Genomic DNA, 24,009 nt, shown 5'->3' on the forward strand with positions numbered 1-24,009 from the left:
CTCTTTTTTTTTTTTTTTTGTGGTAGAGTCTCTCTATGTAATTCAGGCTGACCTTGAACTCACTATTTAGCCCAGGCTGGGCTCAAACTCACAACAGTCCTCCTGCCTCAGCTTTCTAAAAGTGCTGGTACTACAGGACAGGCATACGCCACCACACCTGGCTTCTTTTTTTTAAAATTTATTTTTAAATTAAAAAAATTATTTTTAAAATAAATTTTAAATTTATGATCTTTGACTAATTTATATTCTTTGAAAGAAAGCGTATCGTCTACGGCCATACTACCCTGAATGCGCCCAATCTTGTCTGAAAGAAAGAGTATCTTCAAAACAGTATTATTTGCAGCTGATTTAATTTTGCGACAATATTCTCCAACATAGGACCAGACTTACTGCATAGTGCTGAAGAGAATGTGGTACTTTTCTGCAATCTACTGGCTCGAAAGACTTCCTGGTCCTGGTTAGCGTGCACAGTCCACTCAACTGTGAGATAGTCCAAGGATTCCAGAAAGTCACCGAAAACGACTAATAAATGTTGTAGTCGTGTCCTCTTTGTTCATTGTGATGCTGAAGATCCACCGCAGGGGCGTGTGCGTGCTAGGCCAGAACTCTGCCACCCAGCCGCCTCCCTAGCTACCTTCCCAGCCCACTGTTAACACGCTGCCCTGTACCCTTGGTGCTGAGAAGGATAAAACGCGGTGCTCATCTCCAGCCTCTGACGGTCTAACCCAGGCGCCCTGTGTGTTTAGCCAGGTGCTTGTTAATCTACTTCTGGTTAATTTTGCCCAGAAAGGTGATCTGATCAGTGAGCCTGTGCTCCACGTGCAGAGATGCAACCCCAGAGTGGGTCCTGCAGGCCTGTTGAGGAGGCCCAGGGCAGCCCAGGGCGCAGTGGAGGCCTGTGCCTCGCCGAAGCCAGGGTCAGGCTTCCCAAACACCACAGGGCTGCTCCTGCTCTTTCCTTCTGTCTTGGGGCCCAGGATCTGTGGTCAGGAAAGTGGTTTGCTGCCATGGGCTGCTGCACAAGTCAGAGGAGACTGTGATCCTGGGAGCTGCTGTGAGCCGGTCCTCACAGTCCAGTCCTATACCCGCCCACTGCTGGGGGCCAAAATTCACCCCGCAGCACAGTCCCCACCGCCCCTGGGAACTGTTTTCCTAGGGATTCCCTGTGGCCCGGGAGGGTGGTCTGCAGGAGCAGTGAATGTGCAGCCTACATCCCTGCGTCTCTTTCCCAAGAACTGATGTCAGGTCATGTGCACTGGACCCTCCCTCCACATGGCCACTTTGGGTGGAGTCACAGTGACTTTGGGGGCTGCTGCTTGTCACCAGAACGGGAAGATGTGAGCCCAGCACTGAGGGCTCAAGATGGTCCTGGAGCACACGGTGTGGTCCCACCTGGAGAGGAGGGGCACAGGGGTCCCCGAGCTCTTCAGGGCCCAGACCTCGGCTGTGTGGGCAGCCTCCTCCTGTGTGGCCACATGGGCCATGGCTGGCTTTGGACTCCTGGGCTCCCTTCTGTCACGGCAGAGCCCTGCCCGCCTCCCTTTGGCCTGCAGTACGTCCAGGAAGTACCGAGATCTACCTCCTTATTACCTTCCTCTCCTCGGTTCTCCTTTTGCACAGCTGATTTCCTAAGTTGCACAGCAGAGCAAGGGCCAGCCAGTGCAGGGTCTTCAGACCCGCATCCCCATCACCCTCTGCTTTCTGTTGTTCCTGCGGCTGCTGGGTGCTCACTGCCCCCACACTAAGTGTTTTCTGTCTTAGGGTGCAGAGGGTGCAACGGCCAGCACAGTGTCACTGGGCTGCAACCAGAGCCCCCTCTTTGCCATCCTCAGGGCCCCCCACGCCCTCCAGAGCCCACAGAGAAGCCTCGGGGGTCCTCTCCCCGCCTGTGGGGCCAGGTCCCCACCTGAAGGTGACCGTTGGCAGCCTCATCGCCTCCCTCCAAGGTGTGGCTTCAGGCCCTGGGACCGGGATGTGTTTGGGGGCCATCATTCTACCGACCAAGTCCAGTTCCCCACTGAGCAGAGCGGAGACTGTCTCCGCCAGTGTCCGGAAGGCCGGGGAGCGGGTGAGCAGGTACCTCATCAGCCCGTCTCGAGGCACAGCGTCAGTGAGCCTCGTTTCAGATGAGCGGCCGGACGTGCCAGCCACTCCGTCTTCTTGGCCCACAAAGCCTTGGGGAAGGCGAAGGGGTCAGCACCCGCTGAGAAGCCAGGGACGGCCTTGTCTGTGTCCAGCGGGGGTAACACGGAGCGAGCAGGGCAGGGCCTGTGAGGGGACGGAGCCCCAGGGGCTGCAGCCTTGGGCCCACAGTAAGGAGCCTGGATTTTATTCTGAGTGAGTGAGAAGGATTTTATACACAAAGAAAAGCATCCGCAGTGTTCAGTTAAGGTACGATGGCCTCAGCATTGATGGCTCTAAGGCTGGGGACAGGAGCATGGGTGCTCATCATTCTCTGCCTTGTCTACAGTAAAAAGGTGAAAGGAAATGTATCCAGTGGTCTACGTAAATAAATACCATAACCCAGCAGTTCAATGGCGGCTGTGAGGTCAGTGCTGAGGCTCTGGTGCCAGCGGTGCCAAGGAATCACGGATGTCTGGTCAGGGCAGGGTGGCGTCTCCTGGAGGAGGCATAGCTGGGTTCCTGTGACAGCCCTGGGATGATCAAAAGCCAGGCTTGGAAGGGCCTCTGAGATGGGTGGCTCTGAGGGGGCTCCCGGGCTCTGTAGCCGGGCAGCTGCCCTCCCACCTTGAGCGGAGCAGTCTGGCTCTGGGCATGGCCCACCCTGCAGGGGCACTGCTGTGGATGTGTTTGCTTGCCTTGATCCCGAGGCCAGGAGGGCAGAGACCACCAGCCTCAGCTAAGGGGACAGAGGGAGGGACACGGCCAACTGTCTGAGGTCCTAGTATTATGGGGAAGCCGGGTCCTGACCAAGCGAGGAGCTGGGCCCCACTCCCCTGGTTCTTCGTGATGAAAGAAGTCAGTCAGGACAGTGGGTGGCCATGCAGCAGTCCAGGTAGGACTCACTGTACAGTGCAAATAGAGAGAATCCTGATGTCTTCAGGTGAGAAGGCTTCACATCTTATGTGAGTTTGGATGCGTTTTATATACCCCGGAGTTACTGTTGGGGTCAGGGATGTGGGGCAATTATGATGCTTATCTCATTTCACTTAGAAGCTACTTAGGAACTGTACAATATCTTCCCATCCTTTTTAAATGGCCAAGGATTCCCCAGGGGCTCTCGTTATGTAAGAAACTCACAAAAGGTGAGTTCTTCATTTAAATCGGCTGGAGCAGGGGGTCTTTGAAGAACACTGGCATCACTGGGCTGCAGGCAGTGGCAGTCAGGGAGGCGCTGTGCCTTGTCCTGGGGTTAGACAGCCCCCAGGAGGGATGTGTGTGACGTGTGACCTGAGGATGTCATTGTGCTCCATGGGCTGCTTAGGGCCTAATATGGTAGACAGCTAAGTTGGAAGTCTTATAGGCAGTTGGACGGGGCTGGGCCCTCAAAGGAGCCAGTGAGGAGGTAAGAACTCATTACAACCATAGCGGGAGGTGCATTCATTGAAGGCCAGGCCTTGAGACAAAGATAAAATGATTGTGCCTGCTTCCCCAGAGATAAACCATAATGATTGATACTCTAAATAGGCATTAAGTAGCTGGGTGGGGAACCAGGACCTTAACCATCCCTTCCCAGAAGGGCCCTTCTGCTTTCCCTACATGCTTGCCACGTGACTTCCTTCCACTTTGGATCGATATCGCCTAAGCGACTGTACTTGTAATCTTATTGGCCAACCGTGATTTTGTCCCGCCTTATGCCCGCCTCGTGATTTCATACCCTCCTCGTGACTGTGCTCTATAAAACTTATTTGAGAACTGGGGCTCATGGGCAACCCACTTTCTGGTCCCCTCTGTCTCTCTTAGAAGCTGTCCTTCTCTCCAAGCCCTTGACTTCCATTGTCCCTAGAATTTATTCTTTGACTTTTAGAGCATGAGAACTCAGTGTATCGGACTGTAAGACTTAAAAGTCTCACTTCCACTCCACGGAGCATGAACAGCCGAAAAGGCCTCCACAATGCTGGGTCCTAACACCCAGCGAGGCTCCGGGAGCTCGACGGAGAAACGAGAAACCAGAAACCCAGGAGGGAACACACCAGGCTAGATGGTAAATAGACCTTTATTAGTCTGGCCAGACAGCACTCCCGGAGCCAGGTAGCTCAGAGAGGCAACTGCTCAGGGGCTGAGGTCCTTTTTATAGGGTTTTTCTAAACAAAAGTGAGGGCATTCACAGAACTACCAGAGGACAAGATTCCAAACACACTGCTCATCTCGTGCAGGAAATGTTCTGTGGTCACCTTTTGTCGTACCATGTGCCCCTGGGCGGGCTGTTAGCCAAGTTAGCAATTAGCATATAACGAAGCACAGTCTCTGGCCTATTAGCATGGAGTCACTTTAGCTTATTCAAGTCTTACAGGACATCTAGCAAGTTGGGAGTCATCCTATCTCCCTTGTATTATTTGGATTATTAGGAGGTTCTGTGTCATCCCTATACCCTGTTCCCTGTTATCAATGAGACCTAAGAAATGATTGTGAATGTGTTGTAGATGGACTGACGTTTTTGTTCCACACGGTGTGCTGTTTTGGCCCCTCATTTGTCCCTAGGCCAGCTCGTGTCTAACTCCCTGCCTCACGGGAGCAGCCCACATCCTGGCCTCTTCTCCATGTGCACAGGAACAGGCAGGAACGTGTGACTTTCAGGAAGTTCCCTGATGTCTGACTCGAGGCTCCTTGACCTTCATGGTTTCATGCGTGGAAAAAAACATTTCTACAGCATTTTAATTCCTTGGCTTCTTTACCAAGGATTGAGGTACTCAGTCCATTTGTTGTCTTTTTAAAAACACAAGTCCCTGCCCCACCACTGACATCTTTTTTGTGGAACGATGTTTGGATTCATATTCTCATGTGCACAGTGCTGGTCAGGATGGAGCCCTAGGTCTTCGGGTCCCAATCCTGGCTTCCTCCTGCTGCTTTTCCGTCTGTCCCTGGGTCCCCAGGTGCCCTTTGGCTTCGGTGACCCATGAGAAGGAAAAAGAAAAGAACAAGATATCCTCTGTCATGGCAAAAATCGTGCATCATGCTCAAATGTTTTTTTAATAACTCAAAAGCAAGCAAGACGGGTGCTGTCTCCTGGTGCGGATTTGGGAAGCAGGGGCTGCTTGCAGTTGGGCATCGTCTCCCGGCTCTTCCAGTCCCTCGGGCAGGCCTTCTGTGCATGTTAAGTAGGCCTGGCTCAGCTGCAAAGAGAGAGGGTCTGTGTAAAATGGAACTGTTCTTTTGAATGGCACAGGAAGTGCTTTCATTGCTGTGCTTTTCTATTCAACTTTTGCCATCTGAGAATGTCGGGAATGTCAGGAATTTTCTCGTATGCTTCCTTTTCCATTTGAGTCCTCCAGGTCCTCTGTGGTTCTCTATTGGCTTCTGTCCTTGGCTCCCCCTCGGCTGCCTTCTCTGGGAGGGCGAGGATTTCTGCTGGGCCCTGGCGCCTGCAGCTGTCCACTCCCAGCTGGGTGTGGCTCACCAGGGACAGAGTGGCCCCCACAAACCTCGCTTCAGAGCCGTTCTGTAGAGCTCAGAGCAACGGGCTTCTTTGGAAACCTCATGTATTTTCCGCCCCTGCACTCCTGGATGGCAGAGCTGTGCTGCTGTGTACCAGTGATGAAAACCAGGACAGAGCCTGGCCAGGCCTTAGAACACGGAGCTGTTCTCTTTGTACCAAGCCCCAGGGAGAGATCTGACCACACACAATAGGTTCCTGGATGTTAATAAATACTACTTGAAAAAAGGTTTAAAAGTTGATGAAAATCCTGAGTTAAAACCAAAATAAATAGATTTCTTTGCTACAGAAAATGTCAGAGCTTTTAATGTACTAATAATACCTTGTAAACCTCTAGAGCAGTATTAATATATGTAATGTTCCTCAAATTTATTTTGCCAGGAAACATTTTTCTTCAAAAAACCCTTCAAAAGTGTAGTGTTCTGCAGGAATCCTTGAGAAAATAGCAAAGTATCCCGACTTGTTTTATGTGCCATTTCATATTTTCCACAAATGTTCAGTGGCTGCCCCATACTCCATGACGTGATTAAACCAAAATGTGTGTCTCCTCTCCTGGATGGCTAGACAGTGAGATGGCTTCAGAGTTTTCAGCATCACCGACGTTCTGCCCTGAATTCTGGCGACTCCATGACCATCTCTGACCATTCCCTAGGGAGGTGAGATTGTTCGCTCGAGTGTGAGTGTCTCCGGGCTCTAGCAATGTGTCCCATGGCTTTCCACACAGCCCTCTCTGTCTTCTGCTGCTTGCTGGAGGTGGGGGCTGGGGCAGAGTCCACTGTCCTTTGGACCTTGGAGTTCCCCTCGGGTCTGTGTGTTGCAGGCTGGGTCCTCGGGGAGGCGCACCCTCAGAGGGCGCTGTGGGACCCGTGCCCTCCACTTCCTTTCTCTGCACTCTGGCCTGTGATGAGGTGAACAGTTTTGCTCTGTTGCACGTTGCCACCGAGACGTGCTGAGCAACAGGCCCAGCTGATCATGCGCTGAAACCCCCAGACTGTGTGCCAAAAGAAGCCTGTACTTTTTCCAAGTTGATCATCTCTGGTGTTTTATTATAATAACACAAAGCGGACTAACACAGCTTCCATCTGTGAAAGCTGAGAAATTCAAGAGGCTCGGAGTGCTGCAAGCCATTTCCATCTGCTTACCATGTGGACATCGGCAATTAAAACAGTCACATGCACCGTGGCTGTGATCATCCATTTCTCTGGTAGTGACGGATTGGCTTTTCACAATTTCCCGTGCTGCCTCTAACCCAGTCAGTGACACCAGAGAGTTGTCTGACTCATGGAATCTGGAGTCTAGATGCTTTGACAGGGAGCTGGGAAAGAAAGGGTTTTGAATTAGCATCTGTAGGGCTAAATTCCAAACAACCTTTCAAGGTGAGATTTGAAATAAAGTGCTGTCAACCTCTGGTGTTTGTGAACTTTGTTTCTAGAGGAATTTATTTTCTGTGGGCCTCTTGTCCATCTTACTTCTGACCCACGGAAATGGGGTCCTGTCCTGTGGAGTGTGGAGGCTGAGGCTGGTATATTTGTTCCATTTCTCTGTGGGGAAAGATAGACATTGCAAGCTCAAGGTGATTTATCTTTTTGTCCTCCACAAATATTATCCTTTGGTCGATGCATTATTGGGTTTTGGAAGTGAGATGTGAACTTTTAACTCATTAAAACCCCCAAGACTCCAGCAATAAAGTCCTTTAAGTGGCTTCACGAACAGATTTATTTCAGAGTGATTCCGTTTGGAGGAAGGAAGGCAGAGGCATGCATCGTACACCAAGTTCTTGTCAATAATTCATGAGACCGGCACATGCTGGCTGCTTCAGAGTGATCTGTCTCTGCCCATGCCCGGTTTGCTATTCTTGTGCTTGACTTCTGACAGCTAGTTTGTGATGACTCTCCTTCTTCGAGGCAGACTATTTTGAAAATTAAAAATGGGTGGTTGGGGATTTAGAGCCCAAGGCCCTGAATTCAGTCCCCTCCCTGGTACCAAAAACAGCAGCAACAAAAATGTAAAACAGTTGTTTTGTACAGCTGGGCTGAAAGGACACTTTATTTGCATTCTTTGTCCTTAGTAAAGCAGGAATGCTGCCAAGGTGCATTGCTCTTTCCTCCCTTTGGGCAGAAATTCCAGAGGTTTTTGTGTGAGGGGTGGATTGCTGAAGGGTGAGCTAGACATGCAGTTACCTGGACAGGCAACCTGATTGGCTTGGGGTCCACCCAGCGTCTTAGGACAACACATGTCTGGGTGTGTCCGGTGGGTCATGGGGTGTGGCTGTGGAGTCCATGTCTGGTCCTTGGCCCCTTCCTCTCTGGTGCTGTTCTCCTGTTCTGCTTTCTGGCTGCCACGGACTAAGCAGCTTTGTTCTGCCATGCCCTTCTGCCATGATGTTCCTGGCTTGGAGCCGGCTAACCATGGACTGGATCCCTTGAAACCATGAGTCAAGTTAAACCCCTCTTTTAAGTTGTGGGTGCCAGGTATTGTGTCTCAGCAAGAGGAGTGCTCACTAATACACATGGATTTATAGAAGCATAATGCTATGACAAGCACATGGTGTTGGGCAGTTGGTGCATGGGGAAGACATGCAGGGCAGGTGTGGGCCATCCCTCCCCTGAGCTCTGCACTGCTGAGCTGTGAACGCCCTGGCTCATCCTGAGCTTCACCCAGCCCCTTCCCTTTTCTGAAAGCCTCGGAGGCTCCAGGGTGGTTTCTCTTCTGGGCAGAGACTTTGTAGAGTGACTTGGAAGGGGATGGGTGACCTGCCTCCTCTTCACTCCACTTGAGTGCCACAGCGTGGCTGTGTACTGAAGGGAAATGGGCATCCCTACCGGGAAGGCCTTATTCCGTGAGAAGTGTGTGGGGAGAGCATGAATCGTGGGTTTACTTTTTGGGCCAAAAGCTCCAGGATCCATCCGTCCTTTCTTCTCTGCTTCCCCGCACCCCAGGAAGGATGGATGCTCCTTTATTTTAACTTAAAACCCATTTTTACTTAATATTACTGTATAGAGATTCACGCTCTAGAGTCTTACAAGGAAAAATGTAAGAATACTAGAAATCCCATGAACATTTTGAGGAATATCATGTTTTTGGTATGTAGAGACAAGCTTTCACATACATTTTACCCTAAATTATATTATATGTGCTGCTTTGAGGGTATTTTCTCATTTAACAGTCTATCAGAGATGCCTTTCCCTATAAATAAAAACCTGTACCATCATTTTAATGGTTGTAGAATATTCTATATATGTCTTCACTAGCTCCAGCTGCTATAACAAAGTATTATAGACTGAGTGGCCTAAAGAACAAACATTTATTTCTCACAGTTCTGAAGCCTTGGGAATCCAAGGTCAAAGGGGGAAAGAGTTGATGACTGGTGAGGGCCTCTCCCTGGTTGTTAGACAGCTACCTTCCTTTATTGTATCTTCATCAAGCCGGGTTGTGTGTGTGTGTGTGTGTGTGTGTGTGTGTGTGTGTGTGTGTGTGAGAGTAGGGGGAGAGGGAGGGGTTGGTCCCTTCTCTAGGAGTGCTCCTCATGACTTTAGCTGAGCCTGATTCCCTCCCAGAGGCTGTTCCTCGTGACTTTAGCTGAGCCTGATTCCCTCCCAGAGGCTGCTCCTCGTGACTTTAGCTGAGCCTGATTCCCTCCTAGAGGCTCCACCTCCAGAAGCCGTCACACAGGGAGCTAAGGCTTCAGCCTGGTTTTGGGGACATGAACATTCCATCCTCAACACCGCACAGGACCCAGTCAGGGCCCTCGGAGGAGTGGATTCGTAGGTGGTTTTCAAAGATTTGCTCTCATGTATACCACAGGGCTGTGTGTTTCTCCGTATGGCGGTCATGCCAGTGTAGGTAAGTGGGTTGCCGAGTCTGTCTCTCTATCTACATCCAACAGTTACCCACAACAGTGCTAAAAGAAGTGCTAGGGAGCATTCCTGTGCGGGGTGAGGATGTGACCCCCAAATCCACACCACACTGGGCCTGCAGGTCTTCCAACACCTAATAAATTGATAAGTGCCTTATCGTTGTCCCTATTTTCAATCTTTTGTACTAATTGAAAATGTTTTAAAATGTGTTTTGGCTCCTCCTCTGTGGATTTCTACATCTATCTATGTTCATCTCTCTATTGACCTTGTTTTCCCCATTGGCTTGCAAAACCCTTCCAAGAAATACTTGAATTAAACAAAAGGCAAATCAAGACTGGTTCCTTCTCTGAAATGCATGTAACGTGTTCTGAGAATGATTATTCTATTTGGGCCTGGAGGAGTCTAGTAACCAGTGACACTCGCTTTGTCAGCCCTTTGGAATGGAGCGCACTGATGTCTCACCACTGGCGACCTTAGGTACAGGAGCCAGCTCTGCACTGGGTCCCTGGGTGGGCAACATCCAGACCCCAGTGTGGCCTTGTGATCCTTGCCAGTGTTCCGGTTCCCTCCCTCGGGCACAGTCTTTTCCTTACTGCTGCATATTTTAATGAGATTGCACTGGGGCAATCATGAATCAGAATTGATGAGCAGAACAGTGGAAAACTCACAGGATGGCAACCTTTCGTATAAAATTTGAGTTTCGGCTTTTGCCTAGTAGATTTCATGTTCTGTAAACCCCAAGTGTGCATGTGCGTGGGTGTGTGCACATAGGGGAGAGCAATTTGTTATTTACTGAAAGCCCAGAAGGGATCCTAAGAGGAACTTATGGGTCTTATTGGGATAATGCAGACCCCAGAGCTTAAAGGCTGCCATTCACTCTTGCCTGAGCTGTTCGTTGTTTTAACAGTTTCACTCGCTGGCTCCGATGTACTATCGAGGATCTGCAGCAGCCGTCATCGTCTACGACATCACCAAGCAGGTAAGACGTCGCCTGGAGTGCTGACGCCGTCTGGCCACACAGAGCTGACGTGTGAGTCTCACCGGGACCCGCGGTGAGACCTCCCAGGACGAGATGGCACAGCGAGCACTACCTTGGTGCTTTTCACCCATAGGCAGCGGAGCTCCTCACGTTTACCTGCTGAATTAAACAGTGCACTTTCTCTGTTAACGCTGACTGCGTTCCAGGACGAGGCTGTGCCAGCTCGCGCTGTGTTTTTAAGTTCTGCTCAGGATTTTTTTCCTTCTTGGTTTAAAAATTATTATTGACACATAACAATCGTGCAGACTGGCGGGGTTCATGGTGGTGTTTCTGTGCATGCATGCACCGCCCGTCCTTCTGCTTTTGCACCTCCTCTTCCCCACCCCCTAGCACCCTGCCTGGTCCCCAAAAGCCCCTCTTACTCCTTCTGTCCCCCTTCTCCTTGCCCTTCCCCACCTCTAGCAATCACTGTTTCATCGCTCCCTTGTACACACTGTATAGCCAGAGGGTACTTATTTTCTGTCGGCGTTGCAGCTGCCCTATGAAAACACCAAGTGTTTATGTGTGTGAGGCGGCTATGCTGTATCTGCATGCAGCATTGCCAGTTTCCTGGGGCCAGTGGCCAGCTGAAAATGTTAAATGGAAAAATTCCAAAAAACAGTTCATGAGTTAAAATAACTTTCACCACAGTATATTGTTATACAGTAAGTATTCTATTGTATTATCATTGTTAACCCCTGACTGTACCTAATTTATAAATTAAACTGTATCATAGGTGAGTATGCATGGGGAAAAGACATCGTATTACAGGGTTTGGATTACGCATAGATCAGGCAACTGCTGTATTGTAGTTTGTCATGTCAAGGCTAAGAGTATTCATCAATAAATAACTGCAGTTGTTCAATGGGATTTTTTTCACACTCCCACAAAGTGAGTTATTTACTGCTTCTCTGGAGTGCTGAGTAGTGCTTGTGACCGTCAGCTTTGTGACATGACGCCAGGACCACCCTGTCCTGACCCTTCTGGTGAATGTGGCTTCCAAGTTGTCCTGTCTCGGGGGGACCCTTGTGTGGGAAAGGTCAGCAGGAAAACAGCACTCTTCACCGATGCATGTGTGTCCCCTGGAGTAAGCGTGGACACTTAGTCCTGCTGTCTTCATTCATGTGGAGTCGGGACCATAGATGAAAATCATTCTTATCTATGATCTTCCTAACTTCATCAAGTTTCGGTTTTGGAGAGAAGAACCTTTTACAGCCCAGTGAGGAATGACTTAGCTAATATTGAGTATGGGAGTCTTCTGAAAGTATTTTTGTCCGTTAAATTATATTGGGTTTGTATTTCTCCCTGGTTGGAATATCATAGTGGCAGTCTTTTCAGTGATTCATATTTATGTTTTCCATTTAGGATTCGTTTCATACCTTGAAGAAGTGGGTCAAAGAATTGAAAGAACATGGCCCAGAGAACATTGTGATGGCCATTGCTGGGAACAAGTGCGACCTCTCTGACATTAGGTAAGGGGCATTTAACCCCATGTGTCTGTGCGTACAGAGGTGTCCTTCATCTCTGAGCATCTGTGGGTAATGAGGCACTGTTACGCCTTTGCTGCTGTTTGTGTGCTTAGTGTAAGGATGTGACCAGTGGCCAGCAACTGGTAATCAGTGTGGTACTAATCCCCCAGAGAGAACGAAGGACTGGTGCAAATCTTTGGGCCCACAGTGATGAATATTGCATTAAAATCTCCTGTACACAGCACAAGTACATCCCTGCCTCTAGATATCTTGGGATCATGTTGTTTTGTTAGTTTTATTTCTATGTTTTCTGTCACTATCATTGTTGCTAATATAATTTTTATAACACTTTCATATAGTTAAGGATCATAGAATTCTTAATATTTTCCATAGCATTCCTGTTTGTTTTAGTTCTAGATTTCAGCCTAAAGATATATTCTAATCTATATCATATCACTACTTTGTTCTAAGATCCAAATATGCCGTTTTATAGGGACATTCTTAAGTGACAGTATGTTGACGATAATGGATTCCTTTACCTGTTGTCTTAGTCAGTTTTCTGTTAGATATCAGGATATCAGGATATCTGAGGCTGGTGTCATATAAAGATAAGAGGTCTACTTTGTTCACACTTCTGGAGGTTTAAGAATGTGACACCGGTGTCCCAGCTTCAGCATAACATGGTAGAGAATCAAAAAGAGAACCACTTTGAGCCAGAGGGGTCTCTTGGTGACACAGGAAGCCAAAGAGATGCGGGGCTAGTTTGTTCTGTTTATAACAACCCACTCTTGCAGGGATGAGCTAGGGTCCCTGGAGAACCACAAATTCCTGTCTTCAGGACAGTCCACAGTGACCTATCCACGCTCCATCAGGCTCACCTGTTAATGATTCCACACCTCAGCATCAATCCCTGGCATCCAAGCTCTCAGGACCTATAACTTTGGGGGATGCCTCAAAAGGCATCTGGACCACAGCACCCAGCAAGAGGCTGGTGAGGACCGGGTACACACTAGGGATCTGCTGAGACCTTTATCTGGCCACATAAGCAAGCGGGCTGTTTCACTAAATGAGCATTACTTTTGCAGGGCTGCACGATAGTCTCCTGTATCTGTGGGGGTTGCCTGGAACCACAGATGGTACTAAACCCCTACACAGTATGCTTTCTCCCTACAATAATGTTTAATATATGCATTCGGCCTAGTAAAAGATCATTGATAGGAACTGACAACAAAATAGAACATCCGTGACAATCTACTGTAATAAAAGTTGTTTAAAACATGAATTGTTTATTTCTGGAAGTTTCCATTTCATATTTTTGAACCCAGATGACCACAGTAACTGAAACCATGGGAAGTGAAACTGCCAAGGAAGGGCTCTGCCGTCATGGACTCGTGTTCTCTCTGGGCTGACTTACATCTCAGAAATGCTAGCTGTTGATGTTCATAAAGACGACTGCATCCTGCTTCTGGTTCTGCCCATCTAAATATGGTTAAACCAAAGTCAAATAAGCAATGAAGACAGATCCTGTGAAAGTTCTTAACATGGAATTTAACAAATTGCTCTGTTTCTTTGGGATTTCACCAGCTTTAGATCATATTGCATCAGGCTGGTTTGTAATAACAGCCATAAACAGCACTTAATCGCTTGTTTTTCTGGGGGTTGGACAAATCTTTAAAATCCCCAGACTTAGTTCAGATACCTGCTGTGTCCACTGTAATCCGGAAGCAGCTCGCCCGGCTCGCGTTCCCTGCCTGATTGCATTGAGCCTCCCACAGGCCCCCCGTGGGTGGAGTCGGCTGTGAGAGAGTGTGGTATCAGTGCCACCGCCTGGGGGCAGAGGGCCGACTTCGAGTGAAGCCAAGCCGTAGTGTGGGGCTGCTAAGGACTGGATGTCGAGCAGAAACCCGTGTCAGGCTGAAGGATGTTGGTTAGGATTCCTGGTTGCATCCTGGGTCCGTCTCACCCAGTGGTCAGCTCAGTGCTTGACTGCTCCGTCCTCTGTGGGAGAGAATTCAAGCTATCTAGCCTCGGCCTCCAGCGCTGACATCAGGGCCTCTGTCCCCAGTGCACAGGCTGTCTGGGCAGAATCCTCTTCTGCTAGTTTGGCCTGAATGTGGCTTTCCGGGATCCTGCGGTTTAAAGTGCCGAGTGCATGTCTTGCCTTGTGCTTGAGTGATTTCGGATGGTTGAATTATGCAGCAAGGAAATGACTGTGCACCTCCCCACACCCGATCGGGTCGACAGAAAGGCTAGTTTGGTTTTAGTACGTTTAAATTTTTAAACATTTAATATATTTTATTAAAATAATTAACAAGTCTTAAAAACTCTTTTTGAAGTGTGCAGTACAGTTAGAGTGGTGCCGTCATCGTCACACCTGGCGTTCAGACATTTCCATCACCCTACAGAGAGCACCACGCCTGTGTGTGGTGACTCCCAGTCTCCACCTTCCGCCAGCCCTTGGGAACTGCTGGCCTGTGATGTTGTCTCCATAAATTTGTCCTTCTGTGTTTTGTGCATTTGGGATCATATAGTATGTGGTCTGAAGTTCATGCATGTTATAGCGTGTATCAGTATGTCATTCATTTTTATGTTCCAATAAGAAACTTGTGTGGACATTGACATTGTACTTATTGTACACATTGTGCACACATTGTACTTATCAGTTGCCATATGAGTTGTTTGTACTTTTTGGCCACTATGAAAAATGCAGATATGAACAAACATGTACAAATTTTGTGTGGCTAAGCATATATTTCTCTTACATATGTTCCCAGGAGCAGAACTTCTGAGTCACATGTAGTTCTGTGGTTAGCATTCAAAGGAACTGTTTTCCAAGTATTTGACACCCTACTGGCAGTGCATGAGGTTATAATTTGTCCATATCCTCCTCAATACTTGTCATTATCTATCTTTTTTATTATAGCTACCCTGTGTGTGTGTGTGTATGCGTGTGTGTGCATGCGTGTGTGTTTTGGTGCACATTGAACCCAGGGCCTTGCACATGTTAGGCAAGTACTGTACACTGCCTTGTACCCCTGGCCCTCTTGTTTTGATTTGTATTTTCCTAATGACTTAACGAAGTCAAATGATTTGCATATCTTCTTTGGAGAAGTATCTCTTCAAATCCTTTGCCAGTTTTAACTGGATTCTCTGCCTTTTCATTACTGTCCTATAAGAGTTCTTTATATGATCTGAGTACAAGTACCTTCTGAATGCATAATTGCAAATATTCTCCCCTTCTGTGGGGGATCTCTGCACAGTCTTCACCGTGTCTCCAGAGGTGCAGGCACTTAATGCCCAGTTTGTCTTTTTTCCTCTTTTATCTCTTATACCCAAGTGATTGGCTGATTAAAACTACAAAGATCTGCTCTTATGTTTTCTTCAGTTTTAGTGCATATGTTTGGGCCTGTCCTACATTTTATATTAATTTTGTATATAATGTGAGAAGGGCTCCACATTCTTCTTTTTCTATTGGATATGTAACTCTCCTAATGTAATTTGTTGAGAAGATGATTTCTTTCTCATGTATTTTCTTGAGCAGGGCAAGCCCTCTTCCCCTGAGCACACCCCAGACCCCCAACCCACTCTTCTTCCATTTCTTTGGTTGTATTTATTCCTGTTTAATGTTATTCTTTATGGTATCATGAATGAAATTGTTTTCTTATTTCCACTTAGGTCAGGCTCGTTGCTAGAGTGTAGAAATATGATTAAATTTTGAATGTTTCTCTAGTGAGTTAACGCACTTATTAGTTCTATTAGTGATTCATTCTACTAGTGTTTTAATCAATTCTTTGGGAGTCTTCTATATGCAAGCTTACGTTACCCACAAGGGAAGAGTGTACTTCTTTCTTTCCAACATGAGTACCTTTTATTTATTTATTCTTCTTGTCCAATTGGTGTGGCTGGAACTCCAGTCCAGTGTGGGGTAAGCTGAGGGTGGGTTTTCTTTCTTCTCCTGACCGGTTGGGTGGAGCATGGAGTCTGTCTTCACCAAATGTGATGTTAGCTGTAGGTTTTATGTCAAAAGTGCCCATATTTCTTTGAGATCTTTTTTAACATGACAATTTACAGGTATACATTTTCTTCTAACCTCTACTTTAGCAGCATCCCATGACTTTTTTAAAGTCCTGTTTTTAATCATCTCAAAGTATTTTCTAATCTATTTTCAGATCCATTGTTTAGTTAGTACTGCATTGTTTAATTTCCACACAATTATTGTTTTCAAATTTCCCAAATTTCTGACTGTCATTGATTTCTAATTCAAACATACTTTGTATGACTTTATGTTAAAATTGTGAGCTTTGTTTTATGACTTAGCACATGTCTCTCCTGGAGAATATACCATGTGAGATCTGTGCCAATAAGTTTTGTTTTGTTTGTTTGTTTGTTTTTGTTTTGTTTTTAGATAGGGTCTTTCTATGTAATTCAGGCTGGCCTGAAACTCACTAAGTAGCCCAGGCTGGCCTCAAACTTATGGCGAGCTTCCTGTCTCAAAAAAGGCCTTTTGGGGGAAGGGTAGTACTGGGGATTGAACCAAGGGCCTCTGTAATAAGCTGCCTCCCTAGCCCTTTTTAAATTTTGAGGCAGGATCTCCTAAGCTTCCCGTGCTGGACTTGAACTTGTCATCCTCCTCCCTTGGCTTTCCCGAGTGAGTGCTGGGATTACAGGCATGCACCATCACACCTGGCTCAAACGAATAAACAAAAGTAAAACAAAACTCTTAATCCAATAATAAGTGGGTTCAACAAAGTTGTAGACTACAAACAACATGAAAAAATCAGTTACATTATTATACACTAAAATATATGCAAAAATTGAAATTAAACATGCAGTACACTTTAGATTCGAATAAACAAAAGTAAAACAAAACTCTTAATCCAATAATAAGTGGGTTCAACAAAGTTGTAGAGTACAAACAACATGAAAAAATCAGTTACATTTATTATACACTAAAATATATGCAAAAATTGAAATTAAACATGCAGTACACTTTAGATGTGCTCTGGAGAAAATGAGATTCTTAAGTATGTATTTAACAAAGCACGTATAGGGCTTGGGGGTTGAAACACCCAAAATGTTTATGAAAGAAATCAAGCAAGACTTGCATAAATATTCAGAACATATGGGGCTTATAAATTGACGGTCTCAGCATGTGCAGCAGATGCACAGATCAGGGGGTCGGAACAGAGCAGCCGGAAGCTGGTCTGAGACGGAGAGGAGGAAGCAGCTTGAGGGAGGGGATGGTTTCTCAGCGGACGGTGGGGGATTGCACACCCGCAGGCACAGCGAACCACACCAGCCTTCTGTAAACATTAGTCCAAAGACAGTCCCAGATCTGAATGCGAAGGATAAAGCTAAAACTGTTAGAAAAACTCCTAAGGAAAATCTTTAAGGTGTGAAGCTAGGTAGAGTTCTTGGGCTTGACACTAAAAAACATGATCTGTACAGGGAAAATTTGATCAGTTGGGCTTCCTCAAAATTAAAAATATTTGCTCTGTAACTGTCTGTGCGAAGAGGATGAAGTACAAACTGCAGGCTGGGAGAAAATACTTCTTTTTCGGGGGTACCAGGGATTGAACTTGGGACTTTGCACTTGCAAGTGAGGTGGTGGAACCACTGAGCTAAATCCTCAGCCCCAGAAAATGCATATAAAGTACATATCTATAAAGAACTGGCAGCACATGGACTATAAAAAAAACCTTAAAATGTTAAAGAAGTAAAAAAGAAAATCCCTAATTTGAAAATGGGCGAAAGACGCAAACAGACATTCATCCAGAAGAATAAATATGCAGATGGGAGAAAGGACAAGGGAAAATGTCTAATACCATGGTCAGACATTCTGAATGGCTAAAATAAAAAGCAGCGACAATACCCAGGTTTGATCATGGTCAGATAGGGTCATTTCCACCTCACTGGCATAAGAGGGGATGCTGCTCATGTGCACGGCACTCTGGAAAGCTGGATGGCATCCTTATAAAATTAAGGGTGCAGTGATGTGTGTCCTAGCAGCCACACCTAGGCATTTGTCCCAGAGAAAGGAAAACTGCATGTGAATATTTATAGACCCTTGGTTTATAGCCCTAACTGGACTCAGCCCAGATATCCTTCAGCAAGCAAATGGTTATACAAACTACTGCACCCCCATACTGTGGACTCCTACTCGGTGTAAAAGAAAGTGGGGGGTGGAGCAAACCACAGATGCGTGCAACATGAGCATTCGGGGGAATCATCTACATGAATGCAACCTTTAGTCACCTTTCTGCTGCTATAACAAACACCTGACCAATCAGTTTACAGAGACAGAAGTTTTATTTTGGCGCACTGTTTCAGAGGGAGAGATCTGTTAGCCTCATTGCTCTGGACCTGTAACATCAGTCACATCATGGTGGGGAGACTTGGCAGAGATTTAACACACAGGCTTTGGGGACGTTCTTGATCCGGTCTGTAGCAGAAGCCAATCCCAAAGGCTCATGGTGTGTGACTCCCTGTACCGAATGTGGTTGAAATGCAGACATATTAGAAGCTGAGTAAACTAATGAGCGTTGCCGGGGGCTGTCAGTGAGTGATTACCAGGGTGAGGGGGTGGGGAGGATGTTGCTGTGGTTATAAAAGGGCCCCACAGGGGTCCTTGTGATGGTGGAACTGCTCAGTGTTGTGTCTGGTGGTGAACACACAAACCTATACTAGGGATACGGTTGTCTTTTTTTTTTACAAAACTATTTATTATTCCTTCCTCCTCACAAAGTGGATGACTGTATTCCAGGAATGAAGCTAGATTAAATACACAGAAAGAAAAGTCACCACTTACACTGAAACATAACAGTATTGAATTCAGGTATTTTTGTAGATTACCAGCATAGTAAAATTATTTCCATCTGGGTCTTTTAAGTTGGAAGGTGATCACATTAAAGATTGGAGTTTACAGGGGGTCACAGTATGAACCCGAATTCCATTTTCTTTCTAAGACTCCAGGGAAAAGGTTTTTGGAGTGAGTTTCCTTTGGGAAAGACTGGAGGGAAGTAGGGAAAACCCCGCTTTCCCAAAGGAAACTCATCCCAAACACCTGCCCAGTGTAGACGTGTCTCCCATGAGACGAGAATCATCTGGTGGCGGACAGGGGTGAGCCAGTGGGTGCCTACCTGCTTGTCACCTCTCCCCTCCATGGCAGGAGAATCAGGCTGCCCACCAGCCAGTCTGTCCGCTCCAGATTCTGCCCACTGGCATGAATTTTCTGGGGACTGCCATGTCACTAAACCCAGGGGGCTGCATACAAATCTGTCATCAGCATCGTCGCCACCTGGACTGAGTGTTTCCTGTGTGCCACACTCAGTTATAAGTGGTTGATGTTCACCTTCACCATCCCAGGCAAGAGCCACTGTATGGTCACATGTAATTCCTAAAGAGCCTGGACACAAAGCAGTCAAGGGACTTGTCCCTTATTCTGTCACTGAGAGGATCAAGGGCCAGTTTGAAATCCTGCTAGTCTGTTCCAGAGCTTGTGACTCTGACCTCCACACTCTTCTGAATCTCATAAGAAGTAAAGCACAAACAGGATGCAGGAACTTGGAGCTCACAGTTCTTCCCAGGGTTTCTCTCTGGCTCCATGAGGAAGAACCTACATTTCTGTATGGAGAAGGGGTCTTAAGAGGCCACATCCCCCAAGAGAATCCATGTCTTCTGCTCAGTCCTTCTTGGATTCCAAGTTCTGGTCTTTTCCTTGGGTACCAGCCCACTGAGGTCTGTGGCTGAGAACCTGAGACTGCAGCCTGAATATGACACCAGGAGTTTGGCTCTGGTGAACAGCAGCTGGGGATGCATGTTATTAAGCAGGAGAGGCCCTCTGGGAACAGGAGTCCTTCCCAGGGTGCCCATGTCAGGTGCTTTGATCAGTGGGCTTAGATCATGGTAGTCAGGCATTATCCAAGGAGGCATTCATCGTGCAGGTGGTAATTATTCCTTGTCTGTAAAGAGAAGTTCATTTTAGTTTTAATTTCATCTCACGGGTAGGTTGATCTGAGCATCTTATAAGAGCGAGCATTTTAAACAGAGATTTCCTAATTCTGGTAATGCTAGCATGATTTCCTCACCCGAATGTCACAGAGACATGTTGGATATTTAAAAACATTATGGGCTTATCAGAGCACAACATACCCTGCTCTAGGGACCAGGAGACTGAGAAGCGGCTTTGGAGTTGTCTTAGTTACTTGCTACTAGGACACAGTACCCGACACCCACAAGTTAAAGAAGAGGTTTATTTTGGCTCACGATTTATAGAGGTTTAGACTGTGGTTGGCTGGCTCCAAGACAAGGTAGCATGGCAGAGGAGAAACAGTCCATGGCAGGGCAGACAGGAAGCAGTGTTTGGGATCAAGGGAGTAGAAGAAATACATATACATATTTCCTCAGGCCTTGCCTGGCGACCCACCTCCTCCCAGCAGGCTTCACCTCCCACCATCACACCTAGCTGTAGGCCCATCAGTAGAAGAACCCATTATCACACACCCATGATCCAGTCACCTTCCCCAGAACACCACCTAGGAGTACTTCAGGCTTTGGGGAGAGTATCTAGATATAATCCATAATAAGGGCGCAGTCATACCTGCAGCACCTGCAGCCTGCCTGCCTCGCTTGGCTCTGATGGGACGTTGTGAGTGGTTTCCATCACCGTGGGCCGGAATGTCTAAACTAGCGGGAGGGTTTTAACAGCAGCTAGTTTTCCCAGGAGTTGATCAGCCATTTCCTGTCCACAGTTGCCCTGTTACTCACCATCTTTTCAACTTGACCCTGGAAGGAGGTACTGGCTGGAGGAAAGGAAGTGAAACTACAGAGCAATCAGCTCTAGGATGAGGGTGAAGGAGTGTGGGGCGAAGTCCGTTTCCAGGCAGCTGTGATGACTGCTTGGTGCGTCCTCTGTGAGAACTTGAGTACTTGTGTGTTTATTCATTGACTGGGAGTCTCTAGCTTCTGTTTACCTGTTTCACAGCCTCTCCAGTGCCCAGCGTGTCACAGACACTCAGTATCAGTCGACAGAAAGACCAGTAGTCAGTGAAGAAAAGATATTCGCACGTGTGCTGTGTGTTTGGTCTCGGGTTTATTTGCATCTCACGAGCAGGCCCTCATTTCTCTCTTTCCAGGGAGGTTCCCCTGAAGGATGCGAAGGACTACGCTGAATCCATAGGCGCCGTCGTGGTAGAGACAAGTGCCAAGAATGCTGTTAACATCGAGGAGCTCTTCCAGGGGATCAGTGAGTACCCCGGACTGGGTTTGCAGCCTCGCTTGCGTTCTTGTTTGTACAGGGGCCGAAGGGTGAAGCAGTGGAGCTCTGAGGTAGAACTTTCCCTCTGTTGAGTTTCTCCGCTGCCCTGGGTATAAAACCTATAGCTGTGCCTGTAATGCTCACTGCCATTGTACCTCTCAGGTCTAAGTTGCCATTGTCCCGTGCTTTAACCCGCCTCTTCTGTCCTTTGTGAGTTACAATGAAACAATGAAATAATAATAATAATTGAAAAGGATGCCTTTTTTCCTATAGTATTTGCTGTTAGCATGCTGAGGGGAGTAGTGCAGTAGTTCACAGTCACTCATCAGACTGCATAACTAGGAAGCCTCACAGCAAATGTCTTTTGCCCGGTGATTGTCCAGTAGAGATAATGTCTCTGTCCCGTGTGACTCGAGGTTGGGAATGGGGTGGAAGGCTGGCCTGTGAAGGTTTTCCTCGTTTCCGTGAGCCAGTCCACGGGCGATGAAGCTCCCTTCGTCCAACTCTGGGTCACAGTATGCTTCCCTTCCCGTGAGTGACCCGAGGGAGCCGTTTCCCGATGGAGGTCCTCCCTGACACGTCGGCACAGTGGTGAGCGCCCAAGCTCGCCAGGCCACCGTCACGAACCCTCTCACTGTGACTTGCCCCGGAGAGGCTCCTGCCTGCCGAAGGTGTGCAGGGAAACTGAGCCCTGAGCCTCGTTCTCGGGAAGTGTGATCAGACTGTGGGTGGGAGGTTGGGATCACAGGTGTTTCCCAACACGGGACAAGTAGCTGTGAACAGTGAGCAGCTGTCCTCAGACACCCTGGCACTGGACGGCTCCAGAAAGGATCCTGCCACTTGCTGTCCTCCTCCCGGGATCATCGTGGGCAATGCTCCGAGTCAGAGCAGCCCGCCCCTCCCAGAACAGAATTCATTTCCATTTGACGGTTTTGGGTCTGTTTGCTTAGACTCGGGAACCCACCGCGAGGAGTCTTCTGTGTGTTCACATTGGCTTGAAGGGGCATTCGCTGGAGGGAGCATTCTGATTTGTGTAACTTCCGCTGTGCATAAGTATGCAAAAGTAATGTGTGAAGCTGTGCTACTGAGCCTCCCCACAGCCCCTGACCCTCTGTCCCGGGGTCCTCGCTGCCTTCCCTTCCCTCTGCCAGAAGGATGTCATTCCCTGCTGTCAGCAGTGTATCCCACAGCCCCTTGCCTGGCATGTCGGCCTCTAGTTTCTCAGGCTGCAGTGCTGTGTTGCCGCCGTCTCCGGCCCCTCTTGGGGGCAGGGGGTCAGCATGGCTCTGTCCTGTGTCTCTGGAGGACATTGCAGAGTGTGGTAGGATCTCATTACCGGAGACCGTACGTCCCCAGAGCACAGGGATTCTTCTGTGGTGGTGCTGGGCTCCTCTGGTGTGTTCTGCTGCTAAGCCTTCTGTTTTTGGAGGGCAGTTAATGAACAGCCTGCATGTGTCACACAAACACCTCTCATTTCACAGCTTCTGTTGTTCTGCGGAGCTGAGGATGCTCAGAGCTTTGCATGTCCTAAAGTCACCTTGAAATTTCCGCATGAGCTCACACTTTCTGAGGCTGATGGAAGCCATTATTGAAATAAAAAAAGAAAAGGACCCTAGGGAGATTGACAAGCCTAAGCGCAAGTGTAAATGTCTTGAAAGATTTCTTTGTATGGTTTAGCCAGTGTAGATCCTTCCTGTGTAGGAGGTCTTTCTGGCCACAGCGATAGGGATTTGGAATAATTAACTGCCTGGATCCTAGTGATCTGTTTCATTTATGAAAATAAAACAAGTGTTTGGCATGAAGCACAGAGTAATTGTGGATGCAAAGTAATTAATTCCTTTGAAGTCACAGAATACTGGTATCACCTCATCTTCCATGGCAAATACACAGTTGTTTGCTTCTGTTATTATACTATGTTTACAATCACTTTAAAAGGAGAGCTTGCAGAGTCAGAGCCATGGTGGAAGTGTGCATCCATCTCTCTGTAGCTCTGTCTCCGTGGGTGTCCGTCTCTCTGTGTACCCGCGCGGTGGTCTGGGTACCCGTCCGTCTCTCTGTATCATCTCTCTGTGTATCTGTCTCCCTCTGTATCTCCGTCCCTCCCTGTGTACCCATTGAGGTCTCTGCCTCTGTCTCTCTGTGTCCATCTCTGCGAGTGTCCATCTACCTCTCCCCAGCCTTCACCTACCTGCCTATACTTGTGAGTGCTGGTGCCTTGCCTTTGCCTCTGCTCCCTCAGGTGAATTTCTTCACAGTGGGGTTCGGTGGCCTAATTCCAGGTAAATTTAAAACATGGTTCCCAGTGTACCAAATAGACTGCAGCAGACTGCTCATTTATTTGCCTTGTCCCTGTTCCGACTTGGATTACGTGCGCTCCTCCCCTTCTTAAAATAGAGCTGGGCATCGCTGACACCTGCATTCTCCAGAGCAGTGTTCCAGGAACAGGCATGTCCAGGAGAAAATGAGATATCCAGAACCAGTAGTTTCCCAGTGGAAAAGCCTGGACAGGGGCAGGACTGGCCAGCCTGGGCCTCTGCTCGGGTCCTGGAGGAGATGAGAACAAGGCTTCCTCTTACAGAAAGTGAGCTCGGAGGCACTTGAGGGCATCGGACTTGGTTTTCGGTTTGTTTCTTGTTAGTTGGAAAATAGGGATGGAATGTTCATTTGTTTGTTTGTTTGTAATGAATACAATTAGCGTCCTAAGCATATTAGCTTGGAAAACCTTGAATGGGGTGTTCTTATAAAAAATAAACCAAGACTCGGGCGTGTGGTGTCTTGTTCTGTAATGATTTGTT

General features: G+C 47.6%; 1 protein-coding gene across 3 annotated transcripts in view; it reads left to right on the top strand.

Moving 5' to 3' along the window:
- Positions 1-24,009, top strand: part of Rab31 (RAB31, member RAS oncogene family) — a 78,313-nt gene that overhangs the window by 49,064 nt on the left and 5,240 nt on the right. For all 3 annotated transcript variants that reach the window (XM_010638634.2, XM_010638632.1, XM_010638633.1), the window contains exons 4-6: positions 10,379-10,450; positions 11,855-11,961; positions 21,093-21,202. In XM_010638634.2, coding sequence (XP_010636936.1) covers positions 10,379-10,450; positions 11,855-11,961; positions 21,093-21,202 — 289 coding nt within the window. The remainder of the gene's footprint in view (positions 1-10,378; positions 10,451-11,854; positions 11,962-21,092; positions 21,203-24,009) is intronic.

Source organism: Fukomys damarensis, unplaced genomic scaffold, assembly GCF_012274545.1.
Source record: "Fukomys damarensis isolate Sample0158 unplaced genomic scaffold, DMR_v1.0_HiC HiC_scaffold_30, whole genome shotgun sequence".
NCBI classification, from domain to species: Eukaryota; Metazoa; Chordata; class Mammalia; order Rodentia; family Bathyergidae; genus Fukomys; species Fukomys damarensis.